The 23,942-nt window shown below is 29.2% G+C and overlaps 1 protein-coding gene across 2 annotated transcripts in view; it reads left to right on the top strand.

The window, feature by feature from the left end:
- LOC129966603 (fatty acid hydroxylase domain-containing protein 2-like) overlaps positions 1-23,332 on the top strand; it is a 28,198-nt gene extending 4,866 nt beyond the window's left edge. Inside the window, exons 1-6 of one of the 2 annotated variants that reach the window (XM_056081098.1) lie at positions 8,299-8,485; positions 10,760-10,862; positions 14,569-14,696; positions 18,990-19,198; positions 21,166-21,438; positions 23,054-23,332. In XM_056081098.1, coding sequence (XP_055937073.1) covers positions 8,483-8,485; positions 10,760-10,862; positions 14,569-14,696; positions 18,990-19,198; positions 21,166-21,438; positions 23,054-23,282 — 945 coding nt within the window. In that variant the 5' untranslated portion in view covers positions 8,299-8,482 and the 3' untranslated portion in view covers positions 23,283-23,332. Of the gene's footprint in view, positions 1-8,298; positions 8,486-10,759; positions 10,863-14,568; positions 14,697-18,989; positions 19,199-21,165; positions 21,439-23,053 lie in introns of those variants that run through there. The other variant, XM_056081100.1, reaches the window with a different exon arrangement.
- Positions 23,333-23,942: the final 610 nt, after the last annotated feature.

Genomic DNA, 23,942 nt, shown 5'->3' with positions numbered 1-23,942 from the left:
AACTATCATGTTCACAATCAGACAGAAAAAAATTCCAAAAATATGTTTTTCAGACCCAGTGAGATTTGTTTCTTTTTTCATAATTGATATACGAAAAATTAAAAACGTAATTTAGTACTTCACATCTATCAACGAGAGTATTATTTATTCTTTTCCCAGTACGAAAGAATATTACCTATTATTCAAATTTTTCAAGCACTTCTTTTCTTCTAAAATCCTAAGGAGACAAAGAAATAAGCAAAAATAGACGAAAACGTGCAAGTTTATTTTTATGATTTCATCACCATAATATATATTTATATTCAACCAAAATAGTGTTATAAATGTATGGTTCTATAAAATAAATATTTGAAGGGTTAAGAGAAAAAAAGTACATCCTTTTCCCAAAATGAAATTGTAATTATATTTAAATACCTTTGAAATGTTCTAGGTGTCTTAATTTTTGAAGAAATTAAATGAAATTGATAATAAAGATGTCGGTCAAAATAATTTAAAAAAATAAGGTATGTTATGTTATGTTATAAAATGTATTGTTCTATAAAAAAATATTTGAAGGATTAAGAGAAAAATGTACATCTTATTGACTTTTCTCAAAATGATATTGTAAATATATTTAAATAACTTAAATGTTGTAGGTGTCTCAATTTTTGAAGAAATTAAATGCACTTGATAGTAAAGATGTCGGTCAAAATAATTAAAAGAAAATAAGGTATGCTTCGAGTTTTTTGAGCTAGTTAGAAGTCAATTTCAGTTTAGAAAGACATGAAATTCCTAAGAAAATTCAGAAAGTGGGCATAAAAATATTTCTAAAAAAACTAGCATTTTATTGTAGTTACAAAATCATACTTAGTTTTGTTCCAAGTAAATTTACATTGGGTAATAAGAAAAAAATAATAAATTAAATTAAAAATTAAATCACCTGGAATATTTTAAAATTTTTAAATATTATACATATATATTTTATTTTTTTTAATAATATATTTTATTTTAGACTGTGACGAAAGAAATTTGACGTATTTATATTTTAATACATTTGCATAAAAAATGCCATAACTCTAACCGTCTAATAGAATCCACTGTCCCCTTAAACTGGAGCTTTTTATTAATAAGTTGTAAATTACTATGCATACAAAATAATCATAAAAATACATAAAAAAATACTCATCATACAAGATAATCAAATCTCTTCATATGAAATGTTCATATAATAAGCAATCCAAATTATAAAATATATTCTGAAATTCTGCCATTGTCCTTATGAGTAAAAGAGGATCGATGCTGCTTAGTTCAATTCAATTCAAATATCTCTTTCAAAAACTCTTTTCACAGCCATGAATTACATCCCACAATGACAGTCATTTGCGGAATCTACTCGCATTCAACGCAGACACTCTTCTCGTCAAAGTTATAAGTACACTCGTTTATTTAAATTACACGATGCCGCATTTAATGGATGAAAACTCAACGCGTAATAAGATTTGTGGCATTTTCAACTCCTTTATGATATTAATATGCAGATCTTTCGGTTACCGCCACCAGATTGCTATTGTTATTAATAATGTAGAGAGTTGCAAGTTTTAGAATTCCGCCAAGTTATGATTGGATCATTACTCATAGAAGCACACCATCAGAAGACTTGTTGGTTTCGAAATATGCATCATATTTTACTTATCTGTTGAAATTTAGAAGCAGCTGACAAAGATGAGTTTAATTTAGTGAGACAAGTGAAGCATTATGGAATGTATCGGATATTTGTAAAATAATAACCGTATATACGGTTTCTGATGTGGTTTTTATGCTCAAAATTCTGCAACAATACTCTTAATAAACTGTTCGTTTAAAAGATTTCTCGTTTCGAATTGAAAGATATTATATTAAAATGAAATATATTTATTATATTAAATTGAAACCAAAAATGGAACTCCTTTTTTTTTTTTTTTTTTACAATATAACATTTCTTTCAACAACTTTTCCATTACAAAAATCAAAACATGTAAAAATAAATAATCAAAATCAAGACACGTAACGGTTTCTCACATTCAAAACATGTAAAGGTACTAAAGTATTCGTAGTTAAAGAATTAAAATAATTAATTCATAATTAGTTAATTTATTTTTACTTCTTTAAAGGTAATTAAAAATGATTATTACTCCATAATATAGTAAAATGTTGTTCAGAATACAATAACTACGTGATATAATATTTTGAACTTCGTAAGTCATCTATTGACTATTCCTTATTAGCAAACGCATATTGTACAATATTGTATAATATTAAAAAGTATTTGAAATATTGTATAATATTAAAAAATATTTGAAATATTGTATAATATTAAAAAATATTTGAAATATTGTATAATATCGTTGAATATTGAATAATATAGTGTAATATCTTACAATATTGTGCAAAACGTTGTGTTGACTTAGTTGTTAATTTTAATAGAGTAGTTAGTTTATATCACAAATTCAAGGTCAAATTAATTTATATTAAAAAGATAAGATTAAATATGTATTTTTAAACTATTTCAGAATATGTTAATATTGTTGTGTAATTATACAACTTTATTCCGACATTTTTAGATCTGAAATCATATAAAAAAGATAGATTAATTTGGAAAAGGTAATATAACTATCCACCATTTTTTAAAATGTTATAATCTCTATTCAAAGAATTTCACAAGAATATTGTATTATAGATCGATAAATATTAGTAGCTCACTAAGAAAATTATTTAAGGTGACCAGAGGGAGTGTTCTCTTTTTAACGTTCTTATTTACCTCTACAGAAGGAAGTCGAGTATATATTCGGTATTGCTTGCCTTTCACCGATCAACAATTTTGATGAGAATACAAGACTCTTAATTTCATTCATCTAGTTCCTTTCGGTTTTGACCGATTAGATCCAGAATATGGTAAAGTTCAACAATTTTGAAGAGAATACAATACTCTAGATTTCATTCATCTAGTTCCTTTCGGTTTTGATCGATTAGATCCAGAATATGGTAAAGTTCAACAATTTTGAAGAGAATACAATACTCTAGATTTCATTCATCTAGTTCCTTTCGGTTTTGACTGATTAGATCCAGAATATGGTAAAGTTCAACAATTTTGAAGAGAATACAATACTCTAGATTTCATTCATCTAGTTCCTTTCGGTTTTGACTGATTAGATCCAGAATATGGTAAAGTTCAACAATTTTGAAGAGAATACAATACTCTAGATTTCATTCATCTAGTTCCTTTCGGTTTTGACTGATTAGATCCAGAATATGGTAAAGTTCAACAATTTTGAAGAGAATACAATACTCTAGATTTCATTCATCTAGTTCCTTTCGGTTTTGACTGATTAGATCCAGAATATGGAAAAGTTTACCAATTTTGAAGAGAATACAATACTCTAGATTTCATTCATCTAGTTTCTTTCGGTTTTGACTTACCACGTTCACCTGCACACAGATGAGCAATCGATTGGACGGACCACCTACTGATCTAAAATCTGGCACAGATTTACAATTTCAGTATAGAAATCTCTTACTCAAATTGTCTTTTTTTTTTTTTTGCGTTTTTGAGTTGTTGCGTCCATATTTGCTTAAATAGATAAAATAGTATACAGTTAACGGATATTGTCCAAAGTGTGATATAGATTTATAATTCTCGTGAAAAGGCTACATGCCAAATACTCTTGATCGTTAAATTGTCAAGTTCCGAAAATTTCATGTGCAAAAAAGTAAAAAAGATAAATATATTATCTGAAAAACCTATAACTAAACGGGAGTAATTAAGTAGTAATATTAACTAATCACGAGTAATATTAAATGCTAGAAATCCTGAGTAAGATATGCGTGCCATTTTGCAAAAAGCAGCGTGTGTGTTTGCATACACCTGCTCTTGTGTGTATACATTTGACTTCTAACCAAGTTAAAAATGAGTCATTCTTTGCCTATAATAAATACAACTAAAAAAAGTATTCCCTGAAACCCGTCCTCGTTTTCCACCTCTATTCTTCTAGAAATTCTTTGAAATATTGAGAAAAACATTTAGTTAAAAAACTATACTCATTAACAGTTGTTGAATAGTAAATTTGAAAAGTTATTAAAATTCGCAATTAATTAATTGCAAAACTCTTATTTTTATTGAGATATTTATTATTTATTTAGTAAGAGCGCAATCTAGAAATCACTTGCATTTTCTGTATTACTTTCCCCTAACGTTTGATGGCAACCTACTTTTGTTTTGGCCGTTTTATTGAGATTGGTTAATTTCTATTTAAGTACATTCCCTTTCTAACTTGCTGATATATTTGCGCTTTTTCTAAATAATAAATTACTATTCTCTCTTTTGATCTGCAGCAACAAGATGATTACTTGAATTATTTTAGTTAGAGAAGAAAGGTTTTAATTATTTTCCATACATTTGGGAGAAAATTTATGAACTAGAATGTCTGATGAAAAAGCTTAGATTTAATTTTAAAAATCGAGAAAGCCAATTGCATTTCTAAAATTTCTCAAAATGAAGCAAATTGCGTTAAATAATCAACAAAACAACGTAGTTTTATTGTTAAGACATTTGTTTGTTTTAACTGAAAGTAGCATTAGAAAGAGTAACTGGAAACGAAGAGTAATTCAGAGTGAGTTCCGTGAAGCCTTAGAAAGGTGGAAGACGTGCTTCCTTTAATGAATTCTAAAGGAAGACGGAAAGTAATTTATTGCTGTTTCTAAGTGTTATTTTCTTGTATTTGCTGAATTTAACTGCAACAATATTTTTTGAAAAATAGTGAAACCAAAGCTTTCTTAAGTGTTTTTATTTATTCCCTATATTAGAAGTTTAATTTTTTTTTTTTTTACATTATATTGCATATATAACATATTTAACATGTAATGGTTATAAATAAGATTTTATTTTCATTTTTGGATCTTCTGAGAAACAAAAGAGTGTCCTTGATTATCTTGGCAACTTTCATTATGGGGTGGTTAAGAAGAGGATTTGAATAAAAACCTCTATTTTTCTTGAATTTGGAATAATTTATTGTGTCTTACGAAGTAATATGAAAATCAGAAATGAGGCATAGTGGCCCGCTCCGCCAATACAACTTATTATCTTATAACTTTAAACGAGCAGTTCTTGTCTGAGTGTGTTTGTATATGTGTGTGTGTGCGCGCGCGTGTGTGCGTGTGTGTTTGTGAGTGTGTGTGTGTGTGTAATGATATTTTAAACTCTTAATTTAATCCAAATTAATTTCCTACATTTTTTGCCTAATTCGGCCCATGTCGGGGTCATTCTAAAGTGTTATCTTGTTTTCTAATCCCATTCCACATATGAAGCCGTGTAAAAATTACTGTGCCATCAGTTCCACGTGTCAAGTGAAAATGATCCCACAGTTGCCCTTGTCAAAGGTCAACACGTGCATTCAATCGCCAATGGCCTGAAATTCCATGTTATATAAGACTAGTGATCATTTGTTTCGTCCCTTCCTTATTTCTTCTTTTGTTCCACACTGTTGTGGACGTGTTCTGTTCGCGCCTACCTGTAAATAAATTGCCTTCCCGATATGTATAAAAATGAATTTAAAAATGTAAAATGTCTCTTTTATGTCTTCGAACCTGCCTTCTACTTTTCAGAATTAAATGCTTATATATATATATATATATATATATATATATATATATATATATATATATATATATATATATATATATATATATATATATATATATATATATATATATATATATATATATATATATATATATATATATATATATATATATATATATATATATATATATATATATATATATATATATATATATATCGGAAATAGCTTTAGCAGTTTGGATCAAATTTTATATTTAGATAAGGTTTTGCTTTTTAAGTTTATCTATATAGATATCTTTCCTGAAAAAACGTTATTTTACGCACTCAAAAGCATTTTTTTATATCCAATTATTGGAGACTTTCTTCCTCGGCTGGACAGGTCCACTCAACCTTTCATCTCTTCAATGGGTCGGTAAACTGAGGACCAAGCATGCTTGGGAACTAAACAATAAAGATTCCACTTTAGGGTGACCATCTAACCGTGACATAGGCCTCGCACCCCAGGGCTCTTGGTTTAGAAAGCAGATATGGGCACTATAAGCCTTGGCCCACATTGGTCTGTCGTGTCACTGAGTTTAGCTTATTAGAGCCTTTCTCTATCTGTTGTCATGTTGACAATGTCATACAGCGCCATCTCGTAACTTTTGTGGTACTTGCATTGTTGTCATAAGATGATAACCTACTGATATCTCAAAATTCTGTGGGTTGGCGCTGATGGATGTGAGATGAGGTAAGATGGGAAAATATTCATACGTAATCAGAATGTAATTAGTGTCTAAATATTTTCTCCAAAAAAAATAAGATTTTACAAAAAAAAGCTGTCTAGTGAAACACGGTCTCCCAAATATTTTTATGTCAAATTAAAATTGATTATTAATAATAATTTGATGCGATCTGATGTCGAATCTGGAAGTACAAAAGAAACTGATGTCACGGATACTGAGGCAGGAATATGTAGATGAGGAAAGATTCTGGCTATTTTCAAGAAACAACGTAGGTTTCAGAGATGGAGAAAATAGTCTCGAATCATTCATGGTTGCTTTTTCAACAAATATATCTTCATCAAAGCGCTTGTGGTAGCAATATCAATATTACCTATAACCATTTTCCTGTTAGATCATTGATCGTTTAGAACCTTTTATTCCATATTTTTTTATACGTCATCAATATTTTAAAAAAATTCTAGCTTCTTCTCTAAATTCTGTGACGTTGGAATCATACTTATCTGAACATTTTCTTCTTTTAGACTTTAATAAACTCCTGTATTTAGCATGATTTTATCATTTGTGAAATTCTTTTGCTAGAAACAATGATAATAGAAGCTCTTGACCATATTTGTTTTATTATGGGAACTAAAGTGTCACATATTTCGCTTACAGAAGGATCATTCTCTGAAGCAAATTTGAGGTTATGTCTAATATAAAAGTAGAACTAGATTCATCAGTAGTGTGTTCAACTTCAAGCAAATCACTAAATTTCCCGAAAATAGAACACTCCGATATTTGTCTTGTCGTCACTAATTTAGACTGAGCTATTTTTGTTCACAGCAAAGCACAAACTAACAAATCAGTTACGTTAATCAGTTACACAATAGACGGAGGGGAGACGCCAACTCAACTGAACTCGGTAAAGCTACTGAAAAACCTTTGAAACCAGCTCTGTCCTTGTTACCGGACACCGGTAAATCTCCGTCTTACCTCAATAACAACAGCTCCGGCTTCGACTCAGTGCCCTGTCACTGCAATAGTAAAACTTTTTTTATACTTTTATTCATACGACAATGCCTATTTAAAGCTTTTTATCTCATAATCGAGGCACGCAAAAATCCTTAAAAGGTTACAAAAAGTGTGTTTTTATGAAACTTGAACGTCCTTGCGGCACCTCAAGATATGCTCCAATATTTTTTTATAATTTTTTTATTTATACCAAAAGACATCTTTTCCAAGCACAAATCTTTCCACAAAATAAAAATCAAAAGTTGATTATTTCAAAAAAAAAATCTTTAAAATGTAGCAAAAATTTCAATTTTATGAAACTTTAACGTCCTTGCGGCAAATCAAGACATACTCCAATATTTTTCATATTTATAATTTATTTTATCTTCACCAAAAAGTAACTTTTCCGCGCTATTACAAATTAAAAATCAAAAACAGATTTTTTTCGTTTCACTCTACTATCCATACAAAGATAAACAGAATAGTTGTTTTCGGTAAAATCTCCTTGTCCTTTCTGATGCCTCAAAAAACACAGCAAGGTTAAAATATTTATAAGGCCAAGCCACTTACGAGTTCACTCCAGTCTTCTAGAAAGACGTCCAAGGAGACAAATCTTGTTCAGTGAAACAGAACTCCTCGGGTGAAAGAAAAAGTAGTCCAAGGACAAGGACGAAATTGAGTGTGTTAGCGTTTTCTAAGCTATCAAGATCTTTTGTCTTGTCACTAATTATCTATTCAAATCTTATTTATTAAATATCTATTAAAATCTTACTGTGAAATTTAAAATTTAATTGCTTCTACCTATTGTGAAATAATGAGTAGCTCTTTAAATTGTATCTCATAGATTTTGAATGTTTGCTTTTCCGTGTTTTGATGAATGTTTGCATAACTTTTTCTAATAGGTCTTGTAAAATGCGCTATACTATTTACTTTGCAATATGACATTCAAAATATATAGGAAACCTTTTGCTGTTATTTAGATAAAAATATGCTTGGAATGCTTCACTACATAGTAATAAGTTCAATGCAAAATGAATATTCTGCGATTAGCTTCCAGGAGTATCTACAAAAATCTTTGCTGAATTTATTTGAGAATTAATCAGATTTTTCATACCAAGAAAGAGGAAAGAAACTTCCGAGCAAGAGGAGGAAATTGATTAGCACCTAAAATTACATGGTGAGCTAATATAATTCTATATATATACCATTACCAAACTTAAGAACATGGGGAGGAATTGAATTAGCAACTGCTATTATGTGTGGAACTACTATCACTCTAAACAGAGAATTGGAAAATAAGAAAAAAATTGATTAATCTTTCAAAAACGCTTTTATAAATTATCTGTACTGAAATTAGCTTTACCAGTTTTAAAATTTTCAAGTTTTTTCATTTTTTTTTATTTGTAATTTTTATGTATTATTTTGTCCATTTTTATTTTAAAAGTGCAAATTGTGATCATTTAGTTAAAATTTAAGTAAATAATTCAATGAGTAATTCATTTCAAAGTTAAATCAATATCTTTACTAATAATAAAGTAGAAAATATATATCGGTACTGTACAAGGTAGTCCACGGAAACTTAGCAATGAAATTTAATACAAGTGCAAGTATATAAAAAAAGTGGAGATGTTCTCTTGGAAACTCCTTTATTTGCGGAATTTTTAATTAAAAATTGAGAGAAATTTATCATTTTCTCTTAGTATTTTCGAAAAATGCCATAGTGTAATATTTCTCCAGTATCTTGAAATTCCAAAAATTATTTTTCTGCGGTCACAATTTTGTAGTCGTACAATTTTTTTGATAATTTATTTAAATACATTTAAAAAAATCCTAATTTTCTTATGATTACAATAATATTCAAATTATTTTCACTTTTTTTAGTTTTGTGCTAAATACAGATAAGATTTAACTTTAAAAGAAATCAAGTTGGCACATACACAAAAAAGCACTTAAACACACGCATTCACGTGGGAAAAATTAGTTTATCAACATGTAGCCATTACGTTAACAAAATCTCAAATAAAACGATTGTTAACTCTTACATGCGTCTGAGTGTGTGTGTGTGTGTGTGTGTGTGTGTGTGTGTGTGTGTGTGTGTGTGTGTGTGTGTGTGTGTGTGTGCGCGCGCGCGCGCGCGTGCGCTCTCTGATAAATAACGAATTTTATATTTTCTTCAGTAACTCGGTCCTATGCATCATATTTAGTAAAATATACCTCAAACACTAGCATTTTAAATAAAAAAAAAAGGAAGGTTTATTCTTATGAGTGAGTTATGAAAATTTGAATATTAAAAGCTTGTAAAAACATCGACCATCTCAAAGAAGATACGTCAGTTGGTGCTCTGTGTTTCCAACATTGATTAGCCTAAAATTACTTCGTTTGTCCAAAAATGGCAATATACAAAACTACATAACTTTGTCAGATTTGGCCGCAGAAGATAGAAGTAGCTTTTTATTTATTTATTTAAAAAATAAAAAAGTTTACTGCATATGATTCCTTAGAACCAAAGGATTATATGAAATTTTAACTTCATAATTTTTTCAGAAGTAGATTTATTGACTAAAACGAAATGAAATATTACTATTTAAGCATTTAATTCCTATGAAAGTAAACCTTGAAAACTGAATTTTATGATAAACGGGAGAAATTTTTATTGAATAATCCTTTGAGATATTGTATAAATTATTAAAAAATATATTTTGTAGTATACATAAAACTTGAATATTCAGCAATTCTCTCTTTTGTACTCATATTTTTTTTAAAAAAATATGTTTGGTTACCAAAAAAAATTCTTTTAGGGGAAATTACAAAAAATTAGGGAAATGATTAGTACGATGATCAAAGTCATATAAGACTTCTGAAATAGAATGTATTATAGAACTATCCAAATTTTAAGCTTAAAAATATATTGCTAAAGAAGACAATGTCTCATGAAATATTTAATTGTAAATTTTAGCCACTAACAATCCCCAACGAACTGGTTGGTCGCCAAATTCAGTTGGTACTAATAAAATGTGTCCTCAAACTGTCAATAAGATTTACTATCCTGTAATATAACTAATTTTTCTGCAATAATAAAACTCTTTGTTGGGAACTCTGCACCTAATGTATTTAATTACCATATCGCCCATTCAATGAGAAAAGAGGAACACACTAAGAACATAAAACACAAAAATCATTACCGTCAATAATTAAAACTAGAAGGGCAACTATTTTGCAAACTTTTAATAAGATCGAACAGTAGATGGAAATTTTGTTTGTTATCGATATAGTAATTAACCACTTTGTTCATTATCCATGACTGTACGGAGATCAAAGAACTTTTAATGGAATGATGCCTTTACAATATATATAGAAACACAACCCTCAGAGAATTATGTAATACATCATAAGCCTAAAAACTATTCAGCGTGGATTGCTAATGTTGGACCTTATTTTTCATTATTTTTAGGCAGATATGGAAGCTTGGGAAGCTTTCGAGAAATGGGAAAATGAAGTTTGGTTCTCACTGTACAAATACTGTAACGGCAATGAAGTTTTCCTAAATGTCATTAGTAAGTATTTAATTTTCTTATAATGATTTCTAAAACTTCACTTTTCTGTCATGCTTGGCTTAAATTGAGGATTCATTTTTTTTCTTACAATTTTTAGTGTATGAAACAATTATAAATAAACCTTATAACTTTAAACGATTAGCAATTCTTGTATATAAATATATAAATCTGTTTCGAGTATCTCTGAAGCGGAATTAACGGTTTGGATTAAATTTTATATTTAGAGTAGGTTTTGCTTTTTAAATTTATCTATACAGGTGTTTCTTCTGCAAAAATGTGATTTTATACACTAAAAAAAATTTATATAAATAACTATTAGAATGAGTATATTTAACTTCCGCTTCGAAGTGTAGGCAGTGCAGTATAGTGGGCAGAACAACACCATAAAGCGTGCGTTGCGGGTCCTCGGTTGGTGTCACGCTTTTTGCTTTAATTTTTTACTTATGTATTTATATTTAATATTTTTGCTTTTTAAGTTTACCCATATAGGTTCTTTCCTTTAAAAAAAACGTGATTTTATTGTCACGTATGTACTTTAGTATGGAACTCAATGACACACACAAGAAGTAGAATTAAACCAATTTATTAACTCAACTCTGAACTGAGAACACAGTGAATGACAGATCTGCCTTTATACTAACAGGGAAAGTTCCAGAATACTTTTCTGGAGACAGTAAGAAAAGTCCGGAACACTTGGCTGGTAAACTAAAGAAATGTCCAGAATCTTCTGGAACATGAAATAAAGGAAAACATAAAATCAAGGAATTAAATAATTACATGGACTGCGAATCGCATTGTCTCTAGCGGGACTCGAACTTACGATCTCTTAATTAAGAGACCAGGGTTATGACCATTCGGCCATCGAAAGTCGACTGCTTATTTTTAATGCGGCATTATACACAAAAATAACATTTTTTATAACTAACTGTTAAAGCTTTTTTTTCTGTCTGCTCTCATGCTGACAATGACACAGAGCTCCATCTTGGGCAAGATTTCAGTGTGATAAAACTGAGTGTAAGTTCAAAAATATAAGTAATGATAGATAAACTGTAAAGTGAATACTGCAATATAGCAAATTGTTTGAATAACATATTAAACTAAGCACATTCATGATTTTATTTTATTTAAAAGTTCTGTTTATATGTATCCAAAATTATTCATATGTAATCAGTTTGTTATTCGTATCTAAATATTTTCTCCAAAAAAAAAACATGATTTTACAACAACAACAAAAAAAAACTGCCTAGAAAAACTCGGTTTTCCAAATACAATACACTCCCGAATATCCGGCTTCCGTTCTATCCCGTCTAGTTTTCTTTTATCGCAATCATATGAGAAAGACAATGCGTCTATTAAGTCGAGAATTTTTCAAATTCTAAACACTGTAAGTTTTGACTCCTACCTTAGGATTACCTTTTAATATCTGTGTAATCATTTATCAGTGAAAAATAAAATGAGTTTGAACCAATTTTCTTAAGAATAAGGCCTACGATTTACTTTAATATTTTGTTAATGTTTCCTGCTCTTAAGTTGGGCATTACAGAATTTATGTTAAAATGTGAACTGTTTATATCCTTTAACTTACTTTAATAAATTCTTCAAACGCGCTGTGGAGTTTATAAACATATATAAACTACCAGTACAGAGCCTTCTATTTTAACTCGACACATTACCGACACTAATTTCTATGATTCCTTGCCAAGTTCACAGTGGCTTGAGATAAATGGATGGCTTAGTATTCAATCAGAAATGAGAAAATATGTATTATAAAAAAGGACAAAAAAATCTGTCTATCCAGCAATTGTTTCCGCCGGATACTCGGGAGTATACTGTATTGTTTATTTTAAGGAAGGAAATCAAATGATTGAGATAGTCCTTGTCCTTTCTGTGATGCAAAACAGTGCAAATATGTTACAATTTAACTTGATTTAGATTAACATTCAGTTTGAAGCTTGCGATATCTGCTTTAATATTAAACGCGTAATCACGTAAGGAGTGGCTTGAAGACATTGGCAGCATTTTAGTATATCTCCAGCTTCTACACATATTAGAAGAAATAAATTTGACTATGGTAAATTTACTAAGCTTTGTGCGTGGTGATTTCTCTGTATAGTCAGTATTTACCCTGTAATCCTGCTGCAAGACGCTGAGTTAAATTTGAAATTCTTCGTTTTTAAAGATGATTAAGAGATATTCATATTAAAGAGGCAAGATTGAAATATTACACATATTTTTTAATAAAAGCTTAAAAAATATTTAAATTCCCATTGTAACAAGTTTTGCCATTAACTGATTTAAATTCCATGCTAGTAAAAATAGAATTTTGTACTCCGTTTTTCTCTCATTTTCTATAGTTGTTTATTCTCAATAATAATACAGGATTTTTCACATATGTTTCAAGAACTTAATTGTGAGTTAATAATGAATTTTAATTTGATTCCGATGGAGAAGTCAAGTTTAGTTTATAAGTTAATTTGTGAAAAATTGATATCATGTTGCTTATAATATATCAAGTATATTAAATATTATAAAGTAAAAAATAATAATAATAAGTATTTAAAAATATGCTTTTCTAGGGTTACTAAAAAATTAAATATTGTTTATCAAAACTAGATTTCAGTAAACTGAAATAACGTGAGGCGCTGGGCCCAATTCTTTAAAGAACTTAATCTAGTACAATTACTGATCGTACAAAATACAATTCTTACAGTTTCATTAAAAATTTAAAATATATTATGAATGTAAATACATTTGAATTCTACTTAGAGAAGTATTTTGTTTCAGAATCTTGAAATTTTATCAAATAATTATTTTCTACTTTTCATAACGTTAATAAAAGAAAGCGCTAAAAAACATTCTTATCTATATTATTTGCTACACCCTACTGATTTCGAGTGTAACAGTATTTCGATTCCACTAGAGTTAAAGATCTTTTGAAGAAGGATACTTTAAATCCTACATAATCCGTGAAATAATTAATCACAGAACCTTTTGTTTGACTTTCAGTCGTATTTTGTTACATAAAACCTTAATGAATAAATAATAACATTGAATAAAGTCAAGAAGAATTTTTCATTGTTTGCAAACTGCTTAAAACGTCTAAATTCTTCTCTGAGACTCCATAAAGATTTTTCACGTTGGACAATGTAAGGATTTTAGTATGTCACTTCATAAAAACTCGAGTGCATTTATTTAATTAATGAAAGAAGGCCAGAAAGCTTGCCTTTCAACTCTTCAAACTGTTAAATTGAGCTTTTTTTAAGTCTCCAGATTTCACGAAGAAAATGAAAATAAAATATCGTTCATTACGTAGGAATGCCAAAGGAAAAAAAGAAACTTTAAAATAAAAATCACTTTTTTATTCTCAAATCTCAGTACTAATTTCTCCGAAGTAATGGATTTTAAATTTAATTTCTTGGAAAGCTTTAAGAAAATAATAAAGTAGAAATTTTTCTTTTCAATTTAGAAGCTAATATTTATGGTGATATCATTTAGGGAAAAATATTCAAAATCACTCAAGTTTTAATGAATATGTCAGCTATTTAGTATATTTTTTTAAATAAAAAAAATGAAACATTTCGGAAAAGAAATCAAAGTACCAAAAATTGCTTAAAAATAATAAAGAAAACTAAAAGTAGAATTTATTTATTTAAATGGCTAAACTATTTTTGCTGAAATAACTTTATCTTATTTTTTCTTCTTTCAGTTCCTCTAATAATATTGTTATCAGTTTATTGGAGTGTGGGCGCATTGTTTACCCTAGTGGACTTTACTGGAAAACCCCATTTCATTATTAAATACAAGATACCTGATCCAACTATTACAAAATATCCGGTAAGGTTATAGTTAGTAAATTATGCATTTTTATTTGAATATTAAAATTTATGTGAAAAATATTTATCAAAAATTTCTACTGTTTTTTTTTTTTTTTTTTTTTTTTTTTATTTTCATATTTCTATTTTCTAAACATAGTCAGTGTAAGTGTACTCTCCTCTAGTTTGTCGTATGTTGACATAATATAAAGTGTTTCGTGTTTAGTTTCGAAATACAGAAAAATTAGTATGAGTAATGTGAGAAATGAGTAGTAAATATAGCGATAAAGCGTATCGAGTGCACATTTGGATAATTACGCAGTGACTGATTGTATCGAAAATTTGATAAATATCTACTTATTTGATGCAGCGATCACATACTAAATTTGCCGGCTTCCTGGAATAGGGATAGCACGGCTCCTCGGTTCTCAAGTCTTCACGGGTTCGATTCCTGGTTCGGGCATAGTTGTTCCTCTGTGCTCTATGTACGAGGTGTGCGAATGTTCCCTCCTGTAAAAAGTGATTGTGCAAGCGAATGTGACGCATGAAGTACTAAATCGTACTCTTGGCCTTAGTTGGCGCTACAGTAAAAACAAGAGACGCTCACTCGGCTTAAATCGCTGACAGATAACTATCAGCGGGCTTGTAAAGTGCCATAAGTCACAACATATTAAATATATAGATAAATTATTGTTCTTCAGTTTAATTCATTTACATAGTTTTCTGAAACAGCGTGTTTAGATTTTTGTTACAGCGAGAAAGCAAGGTTCGTCAAATTCGAACTCGAGATTTTGACAAATCTCCACGTTTTAGACCTCCCTGACTTCGAAAAGACATTTTTGGAAAATGTCCGTCTGTCTGTGACAAAGATAACTGAGAAATGCTTTCAGTTAGATACTCCTTATAAAATTTTCAGATTTCAATCAAAGTCTGAATAAAATCTATTCAGGGTTAGTACATCTGTTCAGCTGTTGGAATATAAGTTAGAATATACGTATTTAATGAATATAGTGCTTTGGTTTGATTTAATTTTGTTTGGTTATATTAACGTCCCGTTTGAAGCAACACTAGGGCTATTTTGGGACGGACCTCGTAATTTTGAACCGCGGCCAGATGACGAGGACGACCCCTGAGCTGGCGCCCCCCTCTCCACACCTCACCAGCGGGAGGACGTTTGGTCATGACGGATTTATCGTGCCCCAGACCCGCTTACACGGCGGTTCTTCGGTGGAATAGGGACTCGAACCTAAAACCCTCCGGTTCCGAAGCCGAGACCTTACCACCAGGCCACCGCGGCCCTCAAAAATAAATATAGTGCAGATTCTGTCAAATTTTGAGCCAAATCTAACAAGCGTTTGAGCATCACTTGGTCTGTACTCTGAGAAATTCAAAATCGCATTCATTTAAATATATGAAATTTGGAATGGGATTTTGGGACAACAAGTGCAGTTTTGTATCAAAGTTTTGTTTCAACGGGTAGAAAAAACGGTCCTAAAACACACATTCGATTTTTGGGTGCTTTTAACGCACACCGAAGATTAGTCGCCAAATAACTCGCCAAGAATGACATGATAGATTCAGTAAAAATTCTAAAGTCACGCCAAAAGTTAATATTTTGTTGCTATTGTACGTCAATGCCATAAAAGGCGTTCTCTGACATGGCAAATTTATAAGAGAGTATACGAGAAAGTTTTAGAGAGACCACTCCCGATGGTTCCATTGACTAATCAGATCCAAAATCCTACAACTTTGGGACATAGGTCGCATACTAAATATCATGCAGATGAGATTTTTGAGAATTTCATGTAGTCATATCGATGCGTTTTCAAGTTACTGCAATCATCTGCACACAGATCGACTAGCAAATGCACAGTCTAACGTTGACGGATAAAGTCTAAAATTACAATGGATCTATGAATTTAATTGTATTTATAATTCATCCTACTAGCTTATTGCGATTTTGAGTCATCATAAGCATCTGTGCATGAATAGACACATAATAAAACAAATATATCATTTATTTAACATGATTTATTTTTAGTTGTAAGATGTAGCGAAATTCAATGTGACTTTTACTATTCGGATCCAAAATTTGATATCCATGTTCAGTTGTCATGCAGAAACGATTTTGTGAGCACCACGTAGATAGATTGTTTGCGTTTTCAAGTTACTACATTCATGTGCATGTAAATTCCACAAACAAATATATAGTCTACTGTTGAAGGATAAAATCCAAAATTAGACATGGATCCATGATTTAGGCATTAAGATCATGCACTAAAATTCCCACATCTAACTTTCTTCATTTCTAGTTATCATAAATGCGTACGCATGAACACATCCCACACATGCTCTATCGGATTCAAGTCAGATCAGAATGCTGGATATTTTATGCAGGTTATATCCTCAGATTGAGGGCATTAGTTTACTGTGTTTGCACGGTGAAGACGGCCTTTGTTATCCATAAACAGAAATTCTGCGTCTATGGCACCCTTAACCAAACGTAAATGTTACCAGAACATTACTTTCACATATATTTATATAAAAAGGCTCGTTTTATGTTAATTTTTATGATACAGCGAATAAGCAAGATTTAAGTTTATAAATATGATACATAACATACCATTCAGAAGGCATAATATATATAGATAAATGCCGGCTGTTATAAATATTAACAATACAAAAATATTTTTACTAAATTAATTGTGACAGGAAACACTACAATCATAACTTTTTTAATTAATTTGTGATAGTTATTTTCAGTTTAACTTATGATAGAAATATCTTTTAAAAAACACAGTTATTCCATTTATATATCAAATTCTTTTTCTTCCTGTTTGTTTCTTGCAATTAGGCATCCAGTTAAAATTTTGCTATAATTTAACTGCCTTCATAATTACTTTTAAAATATTGTGTGGTAATTTAAAATGCAGAAATACCCTTTCCACTTGTTAAATAAATTATTCGTAAATTTCGAAAGTTAATATTTGAAGGAATGGGATAGCCCGAATGGGAATTTATACATAAGTCTTAGTGAACAACGTTTGCAAATTAATTATTATAAGATGCAAGTTTTTGTAAGTTTTGTTACATTATGAATATCAAACTGATCATTCGGAGAATGAATTATTCTCTATGTTTTAGAAGTTATTCACAATATTAGAAGTTTAATAAACATGCTAATTTCTTCGAATCATATATATGTATATATATATATATTAAAAATGCAAATGCCTTTTCGTCTGAGCTACTAATACTTCAAGCAATTGAAAAAATACAAAAATCTTTTATATTCTTTTAACAAATGAATTCGTTAAAAATGAAACAGCTTTCGATATATTTATAAAGCTTTTGCTCCTCATTTTACATTGTTTCTTAATCATATGTTTAGGATTTAAAGCATTTCATTTAAAGACAAAATTTCGTATCCCTTATTATTTATTTTAATTTTAGCATTTCTTTATTATTATTAATTTTAAATGAAACAATTCTTAGATTCATTTCAAACACACAAACGTGATTTTCTGTTTAGATTTTAATCTTGATTTTACAAACGACTAAACTAAAATAAAAAGATGAAGCTCGCCTGAAAAGAATGCATCTAGAAAAAAATAATAGAAATATGTAAATTTGTTAATAAATTTAAAAAGAAATGAAAAGAAAGGGAAATCTCTTCAAAACACTATTTCAGAAATTACGTCTAATATATTACGCCTTTCAGCAGATTTTACTCTTCAGGTGCATGAATTTCTTGCTATATTTTGCTTAATTTTATTAACCCTTGTAACGCTACAAGTTAACTCACCATTCTAAAGCAATACACAAGTTTATGGGATACACCTAGAAATTTTGAATCGTACTCAAATATAAAATTATTTTAGGGTTTTTGTAATATTGGTTAGTTAACTTTTCAATTATAAAGAAAAAATATTTTTGTAACTTGATCTACATTACTGAATATATATTACATATAAAAAATTATATATATATACAATTTCTTTTATATTTCTAATAATATTTTATGTATTTTAAAAACAGCTTTGCAGAAAATTATCAATAAATAACAGACCAGTAAAATCTTTTCTCGCCATAAATACATTAAGCATCTTCATAGTGCAAGTTGTGATTAAAATATATAATATATTCTAAAAATATTTTTAATTATTTAAAATGAATTTCGCAATAATGTGCAAATTCTTGTATTTAACCAGCTTTTATTTCATTTTTATGCATTTTATATAAAATTGAAATCATCTCAAAAATATATTTAAAGATTCCAACCAATTATCTTTACAAAAAATATTTACTTTTGCAGCGAATCACGGAACCAAGATTCCGAGCTGTTGCCACTCAAGTCTTGTTCAATCAGACAGTTGTTACAATTCCTGTTATTTATTTCTGCTACATGCTAAGAAATTACTTGGGATACGACAGAGCGATAAAATTACCGAAGCCAAACATTTTTGTTTTTAATATTATAGCGCAAGTATTAGTAGAAGAGGTCTTCTTTTATTACTCTCATAGGTAGGTAAGTATTGTTATTGAACAACCCAAAAATATATGTCAAACAAATGTTATAATTTTAAATGCCATGAAAACAATAAGAAGAAATAAACAATAGTCAGTATGAGAATTCTTTATTAGTCGCTAATCAAAGAAAAATAAATCGCATTAAAAATAAGAAGACCTTCATTAGTTGCTATTAAAAAAATAAAAATAACAGCAACAATAAGAAATCGCTTAGTTGCCAATCGAAAAGAAATGAATAGCATTAAAAACAAGAATGCCTTTAGCAGTTTCTAATAAAATATGAATAATAACAAAACTAGTGATTATTAATTGCTAATCAAAAAGAAATAAATCGCACTGCCTTCATTAGCTAATTATAAAAAAGATCAAAAGAACAGCAAAAAGCAGCAAAAGTAGTTCCTTATCAAAAAGAAATGGATATCACTGAAAATACGAATGCCTTTAATAATTTCTAAACAAAAATAAATAAATAATAACAAAACTAGTAATTATTAATTGCTAATAAAAAAGAAATAAATTATACTGAAAGTAAGAATACTTTTAATAATTACTAAACAAAAAACATAATAAGAAGACTAAGAATTCTTTATTAGTTGCTAATTGAAAAGAAAAAATAATAACAAAACTAGGAATTCTTTATTAGTTGCTAATTGAAAAGAAAAAAATAATAACAAAACTAGGAATTCTTTATTAGTTGCTAATAGAAAAAAGGAGTAGTGGTAAAAGTAAAAATTCTTTTATTAACTGATTATCAAACAGAAATAAATTATAAAAAAACAAGGAAATTCTATATTAATTGTCAGTTAAAATGAAATAAATAGCTCTAAAATAAGAATGTTTTAATTAGCTGCTAATCAAAAAGAAATAAATAACAATAAGAGTAAGGATTTTCTAATAAATGAGTTCTCCCGTGTTTCTTCTTTAGAAACTAGAAAACTCCGATAATCAATTATTCTTTTTATAATTATTCGACGTATATCATCTCTCAATTAACTTTCCCTTTTGGAACGTAGTCTTTTCTCTATATTGCTTTCATTTAATTTCAAAAATTATTTTTGAGAAGTTGCTTTTAGGCGTTTAAACATTTCAGGAACCGGCATAGGGAAGAATTGAATCGTCTATGCCTAAGACACAACCGTATATTTTGTCTTCATAAAAACATTGAATGCTTTTACAAATAAAATCAATGTGCTAATGCATTAATTTTTTTTTTTTTAGTTTTCTGGTATGAATCTATTCCTCATGTCGATAAATAATTGAATTTCAATATAGTTTAACGTTGCTTTTTTATGCTGAATATAAAATAATTCAATATTATTCACATTGATCAAATACATTTTACACAATATGTATACTAAAGTGTTAATTAATTTAGTTAATAAAATTGGAAACAAAGCGAAATATATATATTACAGATATTGAATTATATCATAATATACATCAATAGTTCTCTATATTGGTAATTAGATGAGATATTGACATATATAATGGAATAATTCAGTATCTTTCATGACTTTTTCTCTGTAAATCACAAAATTAAAGCTAACGTAAAAACGTTGCTACCTTATAATGATCAATATCTAGATACGAGCTAACTTAGAAAGAGTCGGAAATCCTTGGCCATGAAAATGAAATGTTTACAAATCAGTGTAACATAAGGTGCTTGAAAGATAATTTATTACAGAGAATATCTCAGTGTTTTTTTTCAAATCAAGGGGTATCTATAAAATACTTCAGTAAATCAAAATGATTACCTTACAACTTTATAAAACATAAATATTTATTTCATATTCCCTGAAATATGAAAATTACTTGTTTTTCAAAAATATGGTTTCACATTATGCATTCATCACAATTTATTAAAAAAAACATCAGCAGGCTGTAATGAATAAAAAATAAGTTGATGTTTTCCATGAAAAAAAAAATATTTGAAATAACAAAAACTTTATTACTTTCCGAAGAATATTACATCATCCTCGACTGTACAAGCATTATCACAAGAGGCATCACGAATGGATATCGCCTGTTGGAGTGAGCGCCATCTATTGCCATCCTGTGGAACATGTGCTATCAAATGTTCTGCCAACGTTCATGGGATCCGTAATTGCTGGAACCCATGTAACCTCGCTGTGGGCCTGGCTTATATTTGCGACAGGTTACGGCGTGATAGTTCATTCTGGGTACCATTTACCTCTCACACCGACACCAGAATTCCATCACTATCATCACCTCAAGTAAGAACTTTAAATTTAAAACATTCACCTGTTGCTTGAAATATATTAATTTCTAAAGTTGCACTATATGAAAAAAAAAATTCAATATCTCTACAATATTGTGAAAATTAATCTCTAAAAAATTAGTTGATAATAAAAAAAATGGTCGAATAAGTAATAGCATTATAAAATTCCAAATAATGAAATATTTATTTTATATGTTATTATTATTTTTTAATTTGTGCCATTTTCTCCGGAAACAATGATATGAACACTTTTATTACACTTTGTTAAAAAATCAATAATTAATAACAAAAATTACATCTAAGTTAGCACTCTTTTCCTTCAAACTTCCATACTTTGCCAAAAGAAAAGTACCTGATAAGAAAGATTTGACGATCATCCACTTTAAATACACGAATATAATCGGGTCTCGAACAGACGAACCGCCATTCCAGTCTCCCTTCCCTTACATCAAATGTCAAACCAACAATTTCATGCAACAGTAGATGAGTATCATTTTTATCGCCTAAATTTTTGAAATTTAATTAATTAAAACATTTGTCTTAGGAAGAATCTGAAATTTAAACTTTACAAACCATATTAAACTAGTTACATTTTCAACTCTTTTTTTCCGTTACTCCCTTTACTGTGTGAGCGATTTGATTTTTTTTGCATTGTTTTTTTGGGGGGGGGGGACATTACACTAGAATTCAGGTGTTGGACATTTTTACCGCTCCGAGATATATTTTTGCATGTTCCCCAGCATTATTCAGACATAAATTCCAGTACTTAATATTTCTTGGCTCATTCACAAATTGTCTTCCATTCTACAGAATCTTTAATGATATCAAGTTTAAATTCCAGCGTTTAAGGTTTTGTTTCATTGCCTGCAGTAGGATAATAACTACGTTATTTAAATAGCCTGCTTATTTTTAGGCATATAATTAATATGTAAATATCTTAAAATCCCTTTTCTTCTAAGTTAAATTTTGGAACAAATATATACATGCATAGGCATAACTGCTGATCTCAGGCCCAAAAACATCAGTAGGCAGTGTAAAAAGAAGCGAATATGGACGGATAAGGCATCATGCAACTTCGATTTTGAGTAAATCGATAAGAAAAAAAAATTCCTCTCAAAAAGCTGGAAGGCAAAGGTAGATTCCTTTACATCTAAGTTACTAGCTAGCAATATAAATTGTTGACGTTAGAAACAGTCAAAATTTAGGCTTGAAAATCACTTTTCAGACCCTAATTTTTTAGGTACTGCGGTTATCGAAAAACTTTAAATACAAAAGTTATTCTTCTTAATGAAGCGTTGGCTTACTGATTTATTTTTCTATCTTCAATATTAAGAAAGTTACAGCGAAATGAAAATTTTGGCTCCCCACCATTTCCACTCCGTTTGAACAGGATAGCCCATTTACGAACTTCTCCGAGATTTTTACATTTCTAACAACATATTTCAAGCCATTTAAAAATACAAACAAAATTACTGTAGTTATTCTGTTCCATTGCAATAGATAGTCTTCCTATAGGAAGACTACCTAAAACTGTATTTATCTTTTGGAATGAAATCAAATTTCATAAAAATCTCTTTGACTTCACCATTTCTTTTCTTGTTTGCTTTCAGATTCAAGGAAAATTTCGGTATTATTGGCATATTAGACTGGCTTCATGGCACTGACAAAGAGTTTAGAAAATCTGAATTCCATAAGAGAAACGTGGTGCTTTTTTCTTTGACATCTCTCAATGAACAACACAGTGAGATATCTAAACAAGTGAATGGCAGCTTAATAAACGACAAACAGCAACTATTTGAACAAGCAAACGGCAGCTCAATAAATGGCAAAAGGCAATGACATCAGCTGAGTGAATATTCAGTCTGTGATCCAGTATTTAAAACTGGGAGTTTGGGTTTTGCTCACTAAGAATGTAAATTTGTAAAATAAAATGTTTGTAAATTCTTGTTTATTTCTTTAAAAGCTTCAGTTTTATTATCATTACCATTTTGATTTCAAAACATCTAAATTTTTTTAATATATAAGACAATTTGAATTTCAACAAAAAAAAAACTATAAATGAAGTTAAGAAACACTAAACTAAGCCAAAACCACGCAAAAAAAACAGTTCTAATTGCATTCTGGATAAGCTAGAAATTACTGTTCTCAAACAGTTGAATTTCAGCCTTATTATCACAAGATACGACATTCCCACAATATTGTTCTGAATTTCGGCCTCTTTACAAGAAGAACATGCATTACTTTATGAATGCTGACCTCATCGTATGAATTCCCATCGACGTTGCCAATTCCTGCGAAATGTTGGTATTTTAGAAAGGGTGCGTTGACGCCATGAAGTACCATAACTGTAATTGATATAAATTTCAACAACTGTTTTGAAATCGGAAATGTACCAGCAAATGTCCAAGTATAAAGTAGCTAGAAAATCTTTGCAACAATTTTTTCAAATAAGTGTATTATGATAAAGGTGTTCAGTTCGTTATTTTCAAAAATGAAAAT

The sequence above is a fragment of the Argiope bruennichi genome, chromosome 4, assembly GCF_947563725.1.
Source record: "Argiope bruennichi chromosome 4, qqArgBrue1.1, whole genome shotgun sequence".
Taxonomy (NCBI): Eukaryota; Metazoa; Arthropoda; class Arachnida; order Araneae; family Araneidae; genus Argiope; species Argiope bruennichi.
This window is presented reverse-complemented; position numbering and strand designations above follow the sequence as displayed.